This window comes from Dermacentor albipictus, chromosome 2 (genome assembly GCF_038994185.2).
Source record: "Dermacentor albipictus isolate Rhodes 1998 colony chromosome 2, USDA_Dalb.pri_finalv2, whole genome shotgun sequence".
Taxonomy (NCBI): Eukaryota; Metazoa; Arthropoda; class Arachnida; order Ixodida; family Ixodidae; genus Dermacentor; species Dermacentor albipictus.
The window spans coordinates 22,281,994-22,297,655 of record NC_091822.1 but is presented as its reverse complement, the minus strand read 5'-3'; the positions used below and the strand labels follow the sequence as shown (position 1 = coordinate 22,297,655).

The 15,662-nt window shown below is 46.6% G+C and overlaps 1 protein-coding gene across 1 annotated transcript in view; it reads right to left on the bottom strand.

The window, feature by feature from the left end:
- Positions 1–15,662, bottom strand: part of LOC135897944 (cytochrome P450 3A9-like) — a 336,077-nt gene that overhangs the window by 32,123 nt on the left and 288,292 nt on the right. Inside the window, exon 12 of the mRNA XM_070532782.1 lies at positions 13,518–13,655. Coding sequence (XP_070388883.1) covers positions 13,518–13,655 — 138 coding nt within the window. The remainder of the gene's footprint in view (positions 1–13,517; positions 13,656–15,662) is intronic.

Below are 15,662 nucleotides of genomic sequence, written 5' to 3'. Positions count from 1 at the left end.
CCGGAGCTTACGCCGATTCCCCGCGAGCTCCGCGACCTGATCACGATCGCACCCATTCCGCGAAACGTCCATCCGGAACACAATCGAGGCAGGCGCCAAGCCCGGGCCACCGCGTTCCTCAAACGAGTAAACAAGAAAGCGGACGACGTCGCTTTCGTGGACGCCGCCGCCTACCGCTGCAACCGAGCCTTTGCCGCGGTAACGGTCTCGTCCTCGCAACGAACTTTAAACACCGCCACGGTACGCACACGTGATCCCGAGGTGGCGGAGCAAGTGGCCATAGCCCTGGCAATGCTCGACGATAAGCGAACGTCAATATTCAGCGACTCGAGACCAGCCATCAAAGCGTTCGAGAGAGGAGTCGTCTCCGTCAAGGCGTTACGCATCCTTCGCGGCGCTGATCCAAGCACCCTCAAACACCACACCGTCATCTGGTTTCCCGCCCACCTGGGTCGGATTCCGGGCGCCCCGCCCAACCTCAATGAGACAGCCCACGACGCTGCGCGCGCGCTTACCGACCGCGCCGTCACCCCCGGGCAACTACGTCTCGATGAGTTGGAGGCGAACAGGGATGCCCCAATAACCTACAATGAAATAACCAAACACTTTTACTTGGGACGACGCCTCTTTCCGCCCCCGCACCCCAAACTAAACAGGCCGCAGGCGCTAACGCTACGCTTATTACAGACGGATACCTATCCAAACCCGGCCACCTTGCACATAATCTACCCGGACGTCTACCCAGACGATGCGTGCCCCTCGTGCGGGGTCACGGCGACACTCGCACACGTGCTCTGGGAGTGCAGAAACGCTCCGCCCGACTCTACCTCCGACAAGTGGGAGAAGACCCTAAGAAGCCCGCTCCTACAAGACCAGCAATGGGCCGTCCAGCAGGCTCGCGCAGCGGCCGCCAGGTATTCCCTGTCGGTCCCTGCGTGGGAGACGCCCACTGCGCGCTGACGTGCGTCCCGCAGGACTTTTATTAAAGTTCTTCCAATCCAATCCAAGACAGTAAAATCGCCGCTTGGCCCCAGAAAGCCGACACCTTCAAGCACTCTGCTCTAATTACCTGCGGAAAGCCATAACGTCAGTCCAACGAGGGGAACTACAGAAGGTGCTCCCAGAGTCACAGCGCTAAGTGAATTCGATTGCTGACGTAGTGCGAGAGGAAATCCAGTGCTCACAGAGAGTTTCTAGACCACCGCATCCTAAGCCGGGTACAATGACCTGTGGCGCCCTAGCGCGCGCTCACTGTTCCCCTCCGCGCCCGCGCCATGGCCGCTTGACGCCGCGATACCATCGCCAGACACCACTACCACCCCACTGGTCTCTCCGCCAGCGTAACGCCCCGAGGAAGGCAGACATTTCGCGCGCTCCCGACCACCGCTAGGCCTGCTATCGCTGCGGGGAAGCCAGCCACGTCTACCGCCAGTACCCACATCGCGAGATGAGACAACGAGGGTTTCGCGTGAATGCATCTTGCCTGCAGCAAGATGAACGTCCTCGCGATATCGTCGACTACCTCGCCGCCACTCAGTGGAGTTCTCGACGACCGTCCGTTCACCATCACCAGGCATCTAACCGTCGCCAAAACGCCGACCGCAATAAAGCCCCTCCATAAAAATCAAAAGTAGCAGTATCCTTTGACGATCGCCGCCGTGCTCCTGCTCTGCGCGTTTCCTCGATGCTCCGCTTGTTTTTTTTTTGGTTTTTTTTTGCTTCCGTCGCCATCACAGTGCCAAGCATTGCGAGCATCGTAGGCAGGCACCGCGTTTAGCGCCTCGTTTGTGCTTTTGTAGCGTAGTTCTGTGTTCGCGATGTCGCGTTACTGTGCCTCCGGGTGCGACACAAGTGAAAGCGACTATTCTGTATTCCATCTGCTAGCGAGACGTGGCACGGAGGAAGATTTGCCCTCGAAAAATCAACCGGGCTGATTTGCACCCAACGCAATGGTCCTGGCTTTGTGAGGTAAGCGAGCGATTCTTCGCTCATCACTAATCTCTCATGCTGCTACTTGTATGCGGTTCGTTAGTTTTTCGCTCCTAAGTTGGCATGTTGGCTATGCGTTTATTTGCAACTTTCGTATTCGGCTTCAATGAATTCATCTTTAAACGCTTGTGCTTTTTGTCGATTCAATCACACATTCCATGGCATTGTCTTTCTTTGGCCTGAATATAAGCGACTAGACACCTTTTGTGTGTACCACCATACGTTAGGAAGCGGTGACGGTACGTAGGAAAAGAGGTGCGTTGACGACGTTCCGATCATCAGAATTCGTTATTCCTTTTTATCACTTTATCCATCCACGTCGAACCATTGTAAACCGTGTCCAAATGAACATGGGTAGCGGCAGCTCCGCTCGCACCGTACCTTGAAAGCAATTAGCGGTGCCGACAAGGAGTGCCGACTGCTGATATAGCTTCGCGCTTTTTCTTCTCACCAATTACTTAGCGTTGAAGTGAGATGCGCGAAAAACAGGGAGAGTGACTTCGCAAAGCGTCTGCTAGTTCAGCGTTGCGTAGGGGGAGCCACGATCGAAGGAAGAGAGAGTGAACGCCGGCGCCGGAGGAGGAGAGAGGAGATTGCGTTATTTTTAATTTCTTTTAGTGCTTTCGGACCATACACCGGCAAATCCCGCGGTAGGTCTGCAAGCCCATGTTCGGAAAAGTAAAAGCAGCAACCGATGGAGGTGCGTTTGCTGTTCGCCGTACTGACCAAGATCCTCCGCCACCGATGAAGACGCCGAAATGACTATCTCGATGACATTTGAACAAGACGTCGCCATTCCGAAGAAGTCTACAAGCAAAGACTACGCGGAATAAAAAGACCTCATGACCCGACGAACCATGCATAGGTCAACGCGACGCAGTCGCATTACGAAGACAAGATCTAACGGCAATGCAAAAGAAAGAACCACCGACTTCCACGTGCTCCTCGACGGCCGTGCAGTCACCGCCTTAGTGGACAAATGACCCCATTATTCCGTCTTGAGTGTACCCATTGGCACCCAGTTGAACAAAGTTGGGACTGCGTGGGAAGGCCCTCAAATCCTGACAGCTCTAGGACAACAAATAACATGTATTGGAATCTGCACGGCTGGAATTGCCTTAATGAGAGCAGCATTCCGGGCAAGTTGGTAATCCATTGCTTAAATGATATTGCGCGACATAAAAACGACATGGACGTGAAAGAAGACGACACACCAAGCGCAACACACCTTGCGCTTGGTGTGTCGTCTTCTTTCACGTCCGTGTCGTTTTTATGTCGCGCAATATCATTTAAGCACTGGAATTGCCGTTCCTCACTGGACGTACTCTGCCACCTCCGTTATCCTCCAACAGTGTTCACGAGACATCATTCTCGGCATGGGCTTCCTGAACCATTGCGGTGCTATCATTGACCTGAAGTAGAAATTGATAACGCTGTCGGAAGATTAAGCGATACTGCCGTAGAGCGCTCGTAGTCATTATGCCTTGAGTGTGCTCGAAGATCAAGTGAGCATCACCCCTCACTCCAGCATTGTCATTTCCGTCGTTACCGAAACACCTGCAGACATAGAAGGCTTCTTCGGCAGCGATCAACGTCTACTGCTTGATTGTGAAATGTGCGTCGCAAGAGGGATCGTGCGATTAAACGGACGATAAGCGAACGTGATACTGACCAACTTCAACCAGGAGTTCAAGTACGTCAACAAGTGCATGACGATCGCATACCTCGAGGAAAAATCTAACGGATCTAAAGGCAATGCAAAAGAAAGAACCACCGACTTCCACGTGCTCCTCGACGGCCGTGCAGTCACCGCCTTAGTGGACAAATGACCCCATTATTCCGTCTTGAGTGTACCCATTGGCACCCAGTTGAACAAAGTTGGGACTGCGTGGGAAGGCCCTCCACGATTTGTGCTTTCGGATACTACCGCACCTACCTCGACGACCATAGCTCCCTAACCACTGTTCGAAATATTTTCAACCCTCCCGACGAGTACGCAACAACGCGAAAGTTTTTTCCGACGATACAAAGACTCCTTTTCTGTGTCATTGGGGATTCGGCAACCAGTTGCAAAGCTTTGCACAATAGCCAACGAATCTGATCTAGCACTAAGCCGGAGCCATTACCGAGTTTCGGCGCAAGAATGAATGAGGAGATCTAAGGCAATGAAATGAAATTCCGCGGCACGACATCAGCCAGCCCCAGAAAAGCCTGTCCATAGACGACGCGTTAAACCGAGTCTGCAATGCTAAGTACTTTTATTTGATGGATCTCAAGACTAGTTATTGGCAAATTGGCGTCGATGAATGGGATCGAAAGATGATCGCGTTTATCACGCCAGATGGCCTCTTCGAGTTTAAGGTGATGACTATCGGGCTTTGCTCTGCACCTGCAACGTTCCAGCTGGCGATGGAGACAGTCTTGACGGCACTAAAGTGGCAGACTTCTCTCGTCTACTTGGATGACGTTGTAGTCTTTGCCACGAATTTCTGAGATCACCTGAGGCGGCTTCCACGATTACTAGAGACGATCAAGTCATCAGGACTGACCCTGAAGCCGGAAGAGTGCCGTTTTCCTGACGAAGAGATTCCGTACCTTCGCCGCATCGTCAGCAACTCTGGAGTCTACCCCAACACTGGCAGGAAACAGTTGCCAGCGTTAAATTCCTTTGGCCCGTCGACAAACAGGCAGTGCGCAGATTCCTTGGCTTGTGTGCCTGTTAAATGCGCTTTGTAAAATACCATTGAACAATTGCGGAACAATTAACTGATCTCTGGAAAGTCGACGTCGATATTGAATGGGATACAGTGCAAGATGGTGTATTTTTAGGAGCTTAAATAACGGCTTCAATAAGCGCCGGTGCTTTCGCGCTTCAATGAAGGCACCGAGACTGAAATCGACACTGACGCAAGTAGCGTAAGCGTCAGCGCTGCGCTAGTTCATAGGAAGGACGCGGTGGAAAGCGTAATAGCATACACTAGCCGGTCACTGGCAAAAGCGGAAAACAATTATTCTGCGAGGGAGAAAGTGTGCCTTGCGATAGTTTGGGCTGCGGCGAAATTTCGGTCTTACATATACGGTAGGTACTTTAAAGTAGTAAGCGAACACCACACCTTGTGCTGGCTGACAAACTCAAAGGTTCTTTTATGGCGCCTAGTACGATGGAGCCTCAGACTACAGAAATTCGACATCACTGTGGTGTATAGGTCCGGGACGGAGCATTCTCACGTCGACTGCCTGTCGTGCGCCCTTTTTGACCCGTCACCGCAAGGCAAACTGGACGACGTCGCCTTCCTAAGAACAATAACTGCAGATGACTTCCCCCCGTACAGCAAAGGGTAGAGGCGGAGTTACGAAGCCTGGTGGAGTACCTAGTAGGCAAGAGCGACGTTGCCCATAGAGTATTTCGGCCTGGATTGTCTTTGTTTACTTTACACAGCGACGTACTTGTAAAAAGAACATCTCCCCTGTCCGCGCGAACTACCTTTGTTGTGGCGGCAATACTCCGGCCATAAATGCTGCATGCCCTGAATGACCATCAGACAACCGCAAACCTTGGGATTTCCCGTAGGCTAGCAAGAATAAAACACAAATATTATCGACGGCGCCTGACCTCCGACGTCGCCAGTTACGCAGAGCCATGCGCCGTGACTGCCAGCGACACAAGGTACCACCGACACGGCTAGCGGGATTACTACTGCCGATCGAGCTCCCTTGCTGACCGTTCCAGCAAATAGGAAGGGATTTGCTGGGACCCTACCCGGAAATAAGTGGAACTTCGTGGCAACAGACTACTTCATCTGCTTCGCTGAAACGAAAATTCTGACAAAAGTTAGTGCAGCGGAAGTGGCAAAACTCTTCGCCGAGAGCATCCTGCTGCAACATGGTGCCCCTGAAGTCCTTGTCACCGACCAAGAAATGGCCTTTACAATAGAGCTCTACAAAACCATTCTGCAATACAACCAGACAAGCCACAGGAGTAAACCCTCTACGACCCTCAGACGAATGGTCTTACTGAGCAGCTGAACGAGAACCTCGCCGACACGCTAGCAATATAATTCGACGTCAAGCGTAAGACTTGCGACGCCGTCCTGCCTTACGTAACCTTCGCTTATAACATGGTGGTGCATTCATGTCATCTCCGTTACGGCAACTGAAGTTTTAGGGTGACCTCGCTGTACTTATTTGCAATAGAGTGTGGCACTATTTCTGCTCTTTGTCATTGTTTTCCGACCACTATGCATTTGAATTATTAGCCGATGCTTTCTTTCTTTTTATGATTTCCTCCTTCTTTGGTGTCACATGTGATTTGTTTTCCGTTTACGAAAGAGCCTTGTACTACAATATTTGCCACATTCCTATTCGCACATTTATATCTTTTGATGATTTCTGATATAATATATATATATATATATATATATATATATATATATATATATATATATATATATATATATATATATATATATATATATATATATATATCACATAATACCGGTGGAACGCGATCGCCTCACAAGCTACAACAATCTTACGAAATCATTCCATCGCTAAAGAAGAACCTTCCCCATCCCTCATCACAAGCTAAACAAAGCACAGGCAACCACCTTTCGCCTAAACACCTAGCGTCACTAACATATCACTACAGGATCTACCCAGACCCTAGTAACACTTGTAAGATTTGTAAGACTCAGGCAGCATCGCTTCCCCACAGGCTATTGGAATGTAAACACCAATATCCGACAATTATTACTGTGACCCTCTCGTCCAGATGGCACGCCGCCCTGCGCAGCTCCCACCTCGAAGACCAACTCTGGGCAACCCAGCAAGCCTGCGAGGCGGCGAAGAGGCAAGTTGGAAACCTAGCGACGTCCCACGTTGGAAACCTAGGCCCAGCCAACTAAAGTGCTGGTTTCAATAAAAGTTTGTTCCTCCTCCTCCTTCTAATATTTAATCTTTGGCTAAAGCCTTATTCGTGTTTTGTATTGCCGACTTTGTGTTCATTTATCCGACCTGTAACCAGCCTCGGGTGAACGGTATTGTGAAATTGAACTTATTCTGCTACAACAACAGGGTTGCGAAGATTACCAGGCAAAAATGCGTAAGTCGAACCTTGAGAAGAACCTGGCCACTTCATACACAGGACAGCTTCATAGTGGCCTCATATTTATTGATGGATATAACAAACTTTCAGAATGTCCGCCCTTCCACTACTGTGAAGAGAGGCGCAAGCGAAGCTCGGGATCCGTGGCTCTTCGTTGACGTGACGCCTCGACTTAGCTCTCCCTCACAGCGAGCCTGGCAGGTCGACGGCGAGCCCTTTCTCGAGCGAGTGCCCGGCGTCGTTCATCAAACGACGCCTCTTCTTCGGCTGAACGCACGACGCGCGGCCTGCTCCCACTGCCGTTCCGTCAACGCAGCCTGCTCTTCGGCAGGACCAACCGAACTCGTCCTCCCATCTGACTGCCAGAAATTTGACCACCTTTTTTTTTAGTTTACATTTGTACCGCAATAATCGGTAACATACTTTTTTCCTGATGCATTTTAACCAGCTTTTTTTTCTATATTTCTTTTGCCTCCAGGTTACCCATTTTTCTTTTCAGTGAAGTGTTTTTTTGACGCTGAAACCTCCTGTATAACTGAATATCAGGGTCTTCGATGCTGTACATTTATTTTACCGGCTGTTCAATATTAAGCTTTATGTTTATCTTAAAATGAGACACTGTGGGGCATGCGAAGAGCACCTGTGCAAATAAGTTATGGGGTCAGGGGGACAAAGTGAGATGATCATTACCTCTGTCAGCAGTCCAATTAACTCAAATTTAATAAATAACCTATAATAATGTTTTGGCGTACACGTCGTTTATTAGGCCGATACTGGAGTACACTACAGCGGCCTGGGATCCCTGGACAGAAGCTAAAAATTAAACTAGAGAATATCAAAAAATTTTATTAGGTTCATCTTCAACTGTTATAGCTGGAAAGTATCCCCATCTAAACTCCTACAAAGAGCAGAACTAGGAAAACTTGAAACGAGGTGCTATCATGAGAGGTTAAAACTTTTTTATTCACTAGATCACAATGTTAAGAATTGATCAATCCGTATTCATAGCACCTGCCGTAAGCCGCTTTACTTGGTCTGTTAACTCAAGAAATGTATCTGAATATAAATGCCAGATTTACATGTGCATGTACTCTATCTTTCCTCGGACGATTCCAGACTGGAATGCCTTATCTGCTGATGTGGTTGAACGGCCAAATATTGACTGATTCCTACAAGCGATCAGAAATTGGGCGCTGTAGGCGCCTTCACACTTGAAATGTGTGGGCACGTTGTCATCATGTGTATTAGAATCAGTGTTTATAGCTTCGCTTGTACGCATTGACGCGTGTATCTTTGATGTTTTCTTTTCTTTTGTTATGTGATTTTGTTTCGCTTTAGTGCACTGAGCTTGTATTCAGTTGTATTCCTGTTGTCACTCCTGCCTTAAGGCCTGCAAGAATGGTCAGCAGTATGTAACAAATAAATAAATAAATAAGTAAATAAATAAATAAAAATGGACTGTAGTAAGTGTGTATGTTTGTATTGAAAAGTTAGAGTTAGTGGTTTTTGTACACAGTTTCACTTGAAAGAATTCGTCTAGCATGCCTGTGCTCCGGGATTTTCGACTCCTAATTTTATTTGTGGTTCGCATAATTACGCATGCAAGAGAGTGACGATCGGCGCAAAGCTCCTCCTTGATGTGGCGCGGCTGTTGTGTGCGGCGTTAAGTCTGACAGCAGGGCGGAGGCATAGGCGAGGATGATCGCTGTTCCCCTTCCGCTCTCACATAGTGCACTTGTAAACATGCAGTCACTTTATTTTGGTAGCCCAGGCCATCACCATGCCGACTCGTCTAGTCGCTTTTACCCACGCTCACTGCCCTCCGGCTTCTCCGCACGCGCCAATATTTCGGCATGGCAGCTGCCGCCATCGTCGCGTTCGCGTGTTGCGTAAGCGATTCCGGTTTTTAAATTTTTTTTTATTTCGCCAACTGAGAAGGGAAGGGGGACAGTTTTCATCTTTGCCGATGCCCCGCCCCGTTGTCAGATTAAACGCGGCAGGGAACAGCCGCGTCAAATCAGGGAGGAGCCGATCCCGATCCGCCGATCCTAACTCTCGTGCATGCGTAATCATGTGAATAATTAAAATTTTGAGTCGGATATCTCGCAGCACCGAGACGCTAGAAGAATTATTCTAACTGATACTGCGCAGAAACGTGACTGCCGCTAGTTTTTCAATGCAAACATATCCACTTACTGCAGTCAACAAAAAGTTAATTATTTAATTTCAGTTGGGCTGCTGACAGCTGTAATTATGATCTCACTCTGTATCCCCCTGATCACATAACTTATTTGCAAAGGTGGTCTTCGCGTGCCTCCTTGTGCTGAACTTTAAGAAAACCATAAAGATTAATTTTCAACACCTTGTATACACGGATTGTAAACATTTCTGAGAAGCAGGCCAGCAGGGGCGAAACTCCACATTTCGTCTTTTCAGAGAAGTCATTAATTTTGAAGGTATTCTGCATGAAAATGACAACAAAACTAGATTTAATTGTGCTGCTATGGAGCTCCAACGAGTAATGTTGAAGAATAGGTCTCGGTAGGTTCGACTCCGGGTCACTGCCAGCTAACTTGGGCAGCCCATCCACATCGTTATCCACTGCAAGTAACCTGCAAGGACTCGTGCCAGGATTCCTTTGATCATCTCTGTGCCTCATTTTGCTCTCAATTTCGCGAAGAGGCAGGTAGGTAAAAGAAACAGAACTAATGAGAACATTATCAATCCCAGTGTACTTGACAAAATGTATTTGAATCGAAGCTTTACTGAAGTGGTTAATGAGGTGATATTGACGTAAATACAATGCATAATATTGCCGTTGAGTTTATCTTATGCAACGTGTTCAGTGTAATAAGTTTCGAGAACTATAAAATAGTCATATTTTCGGCTTTATTCATTCAGTAAGTGGCCATGTGAATAGGCAGTGCGGTGCATTTTCGTCTATATGTGGGGCCGACCTTGAATGGCCCGCATTTCGATGGGGGCGAAATGCGAAAACACCCGTGTGCTTCGATTTAGGTGCACGTTAAAGAACCCCAGGTGGTCAAAATTTCCGGAGTCCTCCACTACGACGTGCCTCATAATCAGAAAGTGGTTTTGGCACGTAAAACCCCAAATATTATATTATTATTATTATTACCTTGCATGGCAGTGACATTACTTCGGAATATAGTATCCTTGTGCTATTTTCAAAACACTATTTGCGTAAATGAGTGTTTAAGTCACTGATGATGAGGTTGTTCCTACAGTAAAGTAAGGGTTGAGTATTTCAGGGTTAAACCGAAAAGACAAGAACAAAAGAACAAAATGGTACTACTTAGTTATGTCCAACAATTCAGTTTTAACCGAATACAGTCAATGAAAATAAATTTACGAATAAGCTAAGGCGACGATCTGCAAGCCAACATGCCCTCTGATGAGAGTAGCCTGACCATGTGAGGGTCATGTGTAATCCAGACGCTCAAGCAATCTTCTTATCTGCGTCTATTATCTTTTGGCCTGCGATGAAACCGAGAAGCAGGATGGCAGGTATATCGAAGTTGGCGAGGCATGGTGGTAGGCGTAACGGTTTATTAGGATTATTTATTAGGATTACCCTCAGGGTCAGAGGCATTATAGAGGGGAACCTCTGTAATGTAAGTGAATTTGGGAGCCAGCCCAGCTCCCAAATTTCCATTGCTGCAGTGACATAGGCTCGACTCCCGGTGGCCGTGGTTGTGAATGTAGCTTTATGCAACCTTTGATAATAGTCAAGCTCAGAAAGAGGAGATGGCTTGACGACAACGGTCGCCCTCATTGTAAGGAAATAAACAGACGGGCAAGGCCAACCACATTTTGAGCGCTTTAATGCGGCCATAGTAAAACACTACAATGGTCTCATGAAGAAGCATAGTCAATCGATATGTTTCTCGCGGCTAACCCATACTGAGATACACAGGAAAAGCACGCATTTAAGGATACATTTCGTTATTGCAATCATAAAAATATAAAACAATGTATGAGTTTACGCAACGGTTTTTTTACGTCTATCTCCTTTTTGCTGAGGATATAAATGTTATTTTACTGAAACGAGAGTGTGCAAGATTTTGCTGCACTTGGAGAGGAACATTCGGTTTATATGACTGGACAATGCCGATGACTATGACCAACGCACAAGTAAAAAAAAATCCATTTAGAATCTGTCAGCGTACTTTGCACGTTTGTTTTATTACGAGGACGGCTGCATTACGGCATAAAAAACAGATAAAATGTAGGCAACCCTACATATTGCAGGAAGTTTGTTAGGATTAAGTACACAATGTAGTTCGCACTTAGAATGCACTATAGATGAACCCATTTTTACTCTCTTTTCCAGACTGTTTGCTCTGGCAAAGAAATCTACGAACAACTGTAACATCGCGAAGCTTACGCAGGAAAGGCCGTCGTCGAAGCTTGGGCGAAACAGGCTCCTGTTCTGGCGCTTGATGCATCTTGATAATAATCAAGAAATTGATTAACAGGACACTGTTATCCGGAAACCCTAGGCTATTGAGATATTCACCGCTGGTACACACTTTTAAGCCTTCCCATTCTAATAGCATGAGTACTTGCCCTAAGCATGCAATAAATAGCGTTGGAGAGATTCTGCCTCCTTATCTGACCCTTTCCTTTTTTGATATATAATTGTATACTTTTCTTGTGCAAGAGCAAGGTAGCTGTGGAATATTAGTAGATATTTCGCAAGACATTCACGTATGCCTCCTGTACTCCTTAATAACGTAATGCCTCCATGAGTGCTGTTATTGTTACTGAATTAAATGGCTTTTCATATCCTATGAAAGCCATATACAGAAGTTAGCTGTACTCTGCGGATCTTGCCATTACCTGATTGATCGTATTGTAGAATGGATGTAATCCATTGTAGAACATGATTTTCTGAAGCCAGCATCTTTTCTCGTTTTTCGATTGTGTTGTAAATTATCTTCGCGAATATATTATACAATATTGTTAGCAAGCTAATGGGTCTATATAGATTCAGTTCTTTAACGTCCCCCTTCTTGTAGACTAATATTACCAATCTTCCAGCTCTCTTGTACACTTCAAATCGTGAGGCATTCTGTATAAAGCTTCTAATAATAATTATAATAATAATAGTATAATAAACTTCTCAAGCTTATTATTTCTGCCATTTTTGAATGAATTGTCTGCTATTCCTTCTCCACCCACTCATCTCCGACACATGTACTGCAAGGCACTTGTAACTTCACCGCTAGTTATGGAAAGAGACTTTGTCGTCTGTTCAACACTTCCAATAAAGTTGCGTGGCCACTTGGGGTGTACGTGATGAGGTGTGCTAAATTCCCCTTTATCAGATCGCAGTATATCTAAATAAATAAATAGTCAGTAAACGATTGTTGTGCTGCTGTTACTATATTAGCGAAGTTGATAATGACATTACCTTGGTTATCTTTCACTGCACTCACTTTGCTTTGTTTTATTCCAAGTTTTAAGCGTGAAATGCGTATAGGCACCGCTAGCGGCGACCTTCAAGTGATCTTGAGCCAAAAGCCAGAGCCGTCATCTGGGCACTCATACGAGAACTTCCGGGCATCGTTGCGAGAACAAAACGAGATCATTCGGGCAACCAGTCGAAATGTAGGAAAATATGGTCTCTGACCCCTACCCTTTGAACAGGACTACATTACATAGGCTAGTTCCTGCCCAAACAAGTTACAAAAAATATTGTTTCCGAGTTCTACCTAGTGTTCGTTTGCAATATCACTCAAGCCATGACTTCTAGTACGCTGGGGTATTGTCGTTTGCAATCGCTACGTTGAAAATGAACGGGCCACTATACGCTTGATTTTAATCGTTTGGCACTGAGACTGGCTTGCCTATCCAACGCCAGCGGTCCGTGAATTGCGCGGCGCGTGTTTCGCGCCGGCTCGAGAGACGACGCTGCCTGCTTGGTCGCTGCGTGACCAAGCAGGCAGCGTCGGTCGCGCCGCGGATGGCTGCTTGGCCGGGACGACGCTTGCAGGGAGGTTCGTGCGCTGTGGTGCGGTGGAGTGTGCCGCTGACTACATGCACTATAGTCCTTTTAAGATTGTGGCTAGTATCAGCTAAAACTAATCTGCTTTGCCGGTAGCCATTTCATGCTTACATGCAATCTCAATTACAGGAGAACCAAAGTTTTTCTTCTGCATGATTTCATGCTGCTTCCTGAATCTTTTCGAAGTTTGAGTATCGCTTACTTTACCATCGCAACTGGGATTCAATTCTTCCGTTTGTCATGTTTGCCTATAACAGCGATGCGCAACGAAGTATTACATTCTGTCCGTTATTTCCTGTTCTCAATTGGAACTCCACATCAGCCTGAACTGGTACGGCGACAAGTTACATCCCCTCTCGCAGCAGTATACCCCTCTAGCCTCTGCACTCTTACCTCTCAGGGTCGAATACCTCAGGATCTGGAAAATATTTTTCGTCATGCTGAATAGAAAAAATTGGAATTCTGATGAGGGTGCCTTCATCAATGGCAATCTTTCCCACCATGGTGCTACGTACGCACGTCCTGTAAGTCCTGGAAAGAAGCATATTTAAGAATATTCAATTATTATTTCATTACAGAAACACGTTTACCCCTTTTCTGTACACAATCATCATCACTAAAAACATTTCTTTATTGCGCCAATGGTGGTAGTGCTGTCTCTTTTCAGTATGCAGACTGACTTATCTATGGTCTGGCAATATACGAACGGGAATACGGTTGTGACTGTCTCCATTACCGTGTTACCAGGTAATATTCCTGATATTAGGCTCTGCAGATCAACTGGGGATATTATGCAACTCTGTTAACTGATATGACGGCAATTGTGTGCTGAAATATCTTTTTCACTTTGATTCCACTGGGATACCATTTCATGATGACCGTCGAGCAGGGAATATAAATATCACTAACACACAAACAAATATGCAGTATGGGTCTACGAATGTACAGTGTGAAACTTCGTTTACTGTTCCCACCTGGAAAGGCAGAAGGTGCAACCACAATATCACAAAAGTTCGTTCGTAGGGCGTCTAAATTCGGCCATTACAACATTCATTTGAAGCACCCACAAATCAAAGAATTCTTATGAGCAATTTGTAGGCACGATATCATGGTCAGATGCGTAGAGAATCGGGCCCCATGCTAAGGAAGGCGACATCAAAATCACCGGTCAGACATGTTTTTTTTTTAATCACGCAATGACAGTTCTTAGCAGCACGCCAAAACAGATATAGTACGACGACATCGCTGATTGAATTCGAAATATTCAAGAGTTCAAGAGTTCAAGAGTTCTTGATTTGCATATTAATAAGCTTACAAATGGGGATTTACATACATACAGAGGGAGGTCCCATAGTCAACAGACTGTACAGGGGACCTCCCATTACAAATGAGTAGGATATATAAATACAAAGCAGCTATATGAAAACACGTTAGTATGCCAAAATTATTTTTCTTCGCTCATATGCAATATATTGTTATAGAGATTGGCTGCGACAGTAGAGCGCAAAGGACACGGCACTTATCGCTCTTTCTGTGTTTCCCAGGTTGGCTGGGGACCCAACTCTACTACAACAGGCCTGTAGTAGAAGTTATCTTGCACCTGGCCAGCTGCTTCCATCTTCAGTACTATGCTACCTGCCAAAAGCATTTTCATCGCCTCTGCTAAACTGGACATTGGAACTTCGCGCCTTCTGTTCGCAAGCCGGACCACGTGTGCGGCCATGGTGGTCGACGAAGCGCAGCTCGTAATTGAGCCGGGGGCGTTTCCTATCATATTGGCTGTGGCGGTGGAGCGTAAAGGACATGGCACATATCGCTCTGTGTTTCTCAGATTGGTTTCTTTCTCTACGTTACATATATTGCAACGCGCTCTTTCCGCTACAGCCAATCTACAGTTTTGTGTTCATTTGTTGTTTTTATAGCCCTATTTTGGAAAGTCATAGACCTGTACAGTTGCAAACTATGTCGCGTTGCTGTGAATGTCGCTCTGTGATTGATGAAAGCGAATTGTTTCTGATTGTTCACAATGTTAATTTTTGTATCATAGCTGTACCTGCTCCGGCGTTGCCGAAAGTGCCATTAAGAGCAAACGAGATCAATTCAAAAAGGCTTCGAGGTGCGAGTCTTGCAAACCTGCAGGAGGTAAAAGCTCCTCCTCTGCCAAAGCATGTAAAAATGAAAGTGATATTGTCACGTGGCATCAGCTCCGCGTCTGCCCGTTGCTGTGCACCGAAGTCTTCCGCGCTTATCATTCCGAGGAAGGCGTCGTCATTCTCGTCGTCTTGCGGCGGCGGGTCAATGGGGGCGCGTGATAGGCAATCGGCATCGGAGTGTTTTCGTCCGGACTTGTAGGTGACAGTGATGTCGTATTCTTGAAGTCTGAGGCTCCACCGCGCGAGTCGTCCTGAAGGATCCTTTATATTCGCTAGCCAACACAACGCGTGATGGTCACTGACGACTTTGAATGGCCTGCCATAAAGATAAGGGCGAAATTTAGCTGTAGCCCAAACGATGGCGAGGCATTCCTTTTCCGTCGTA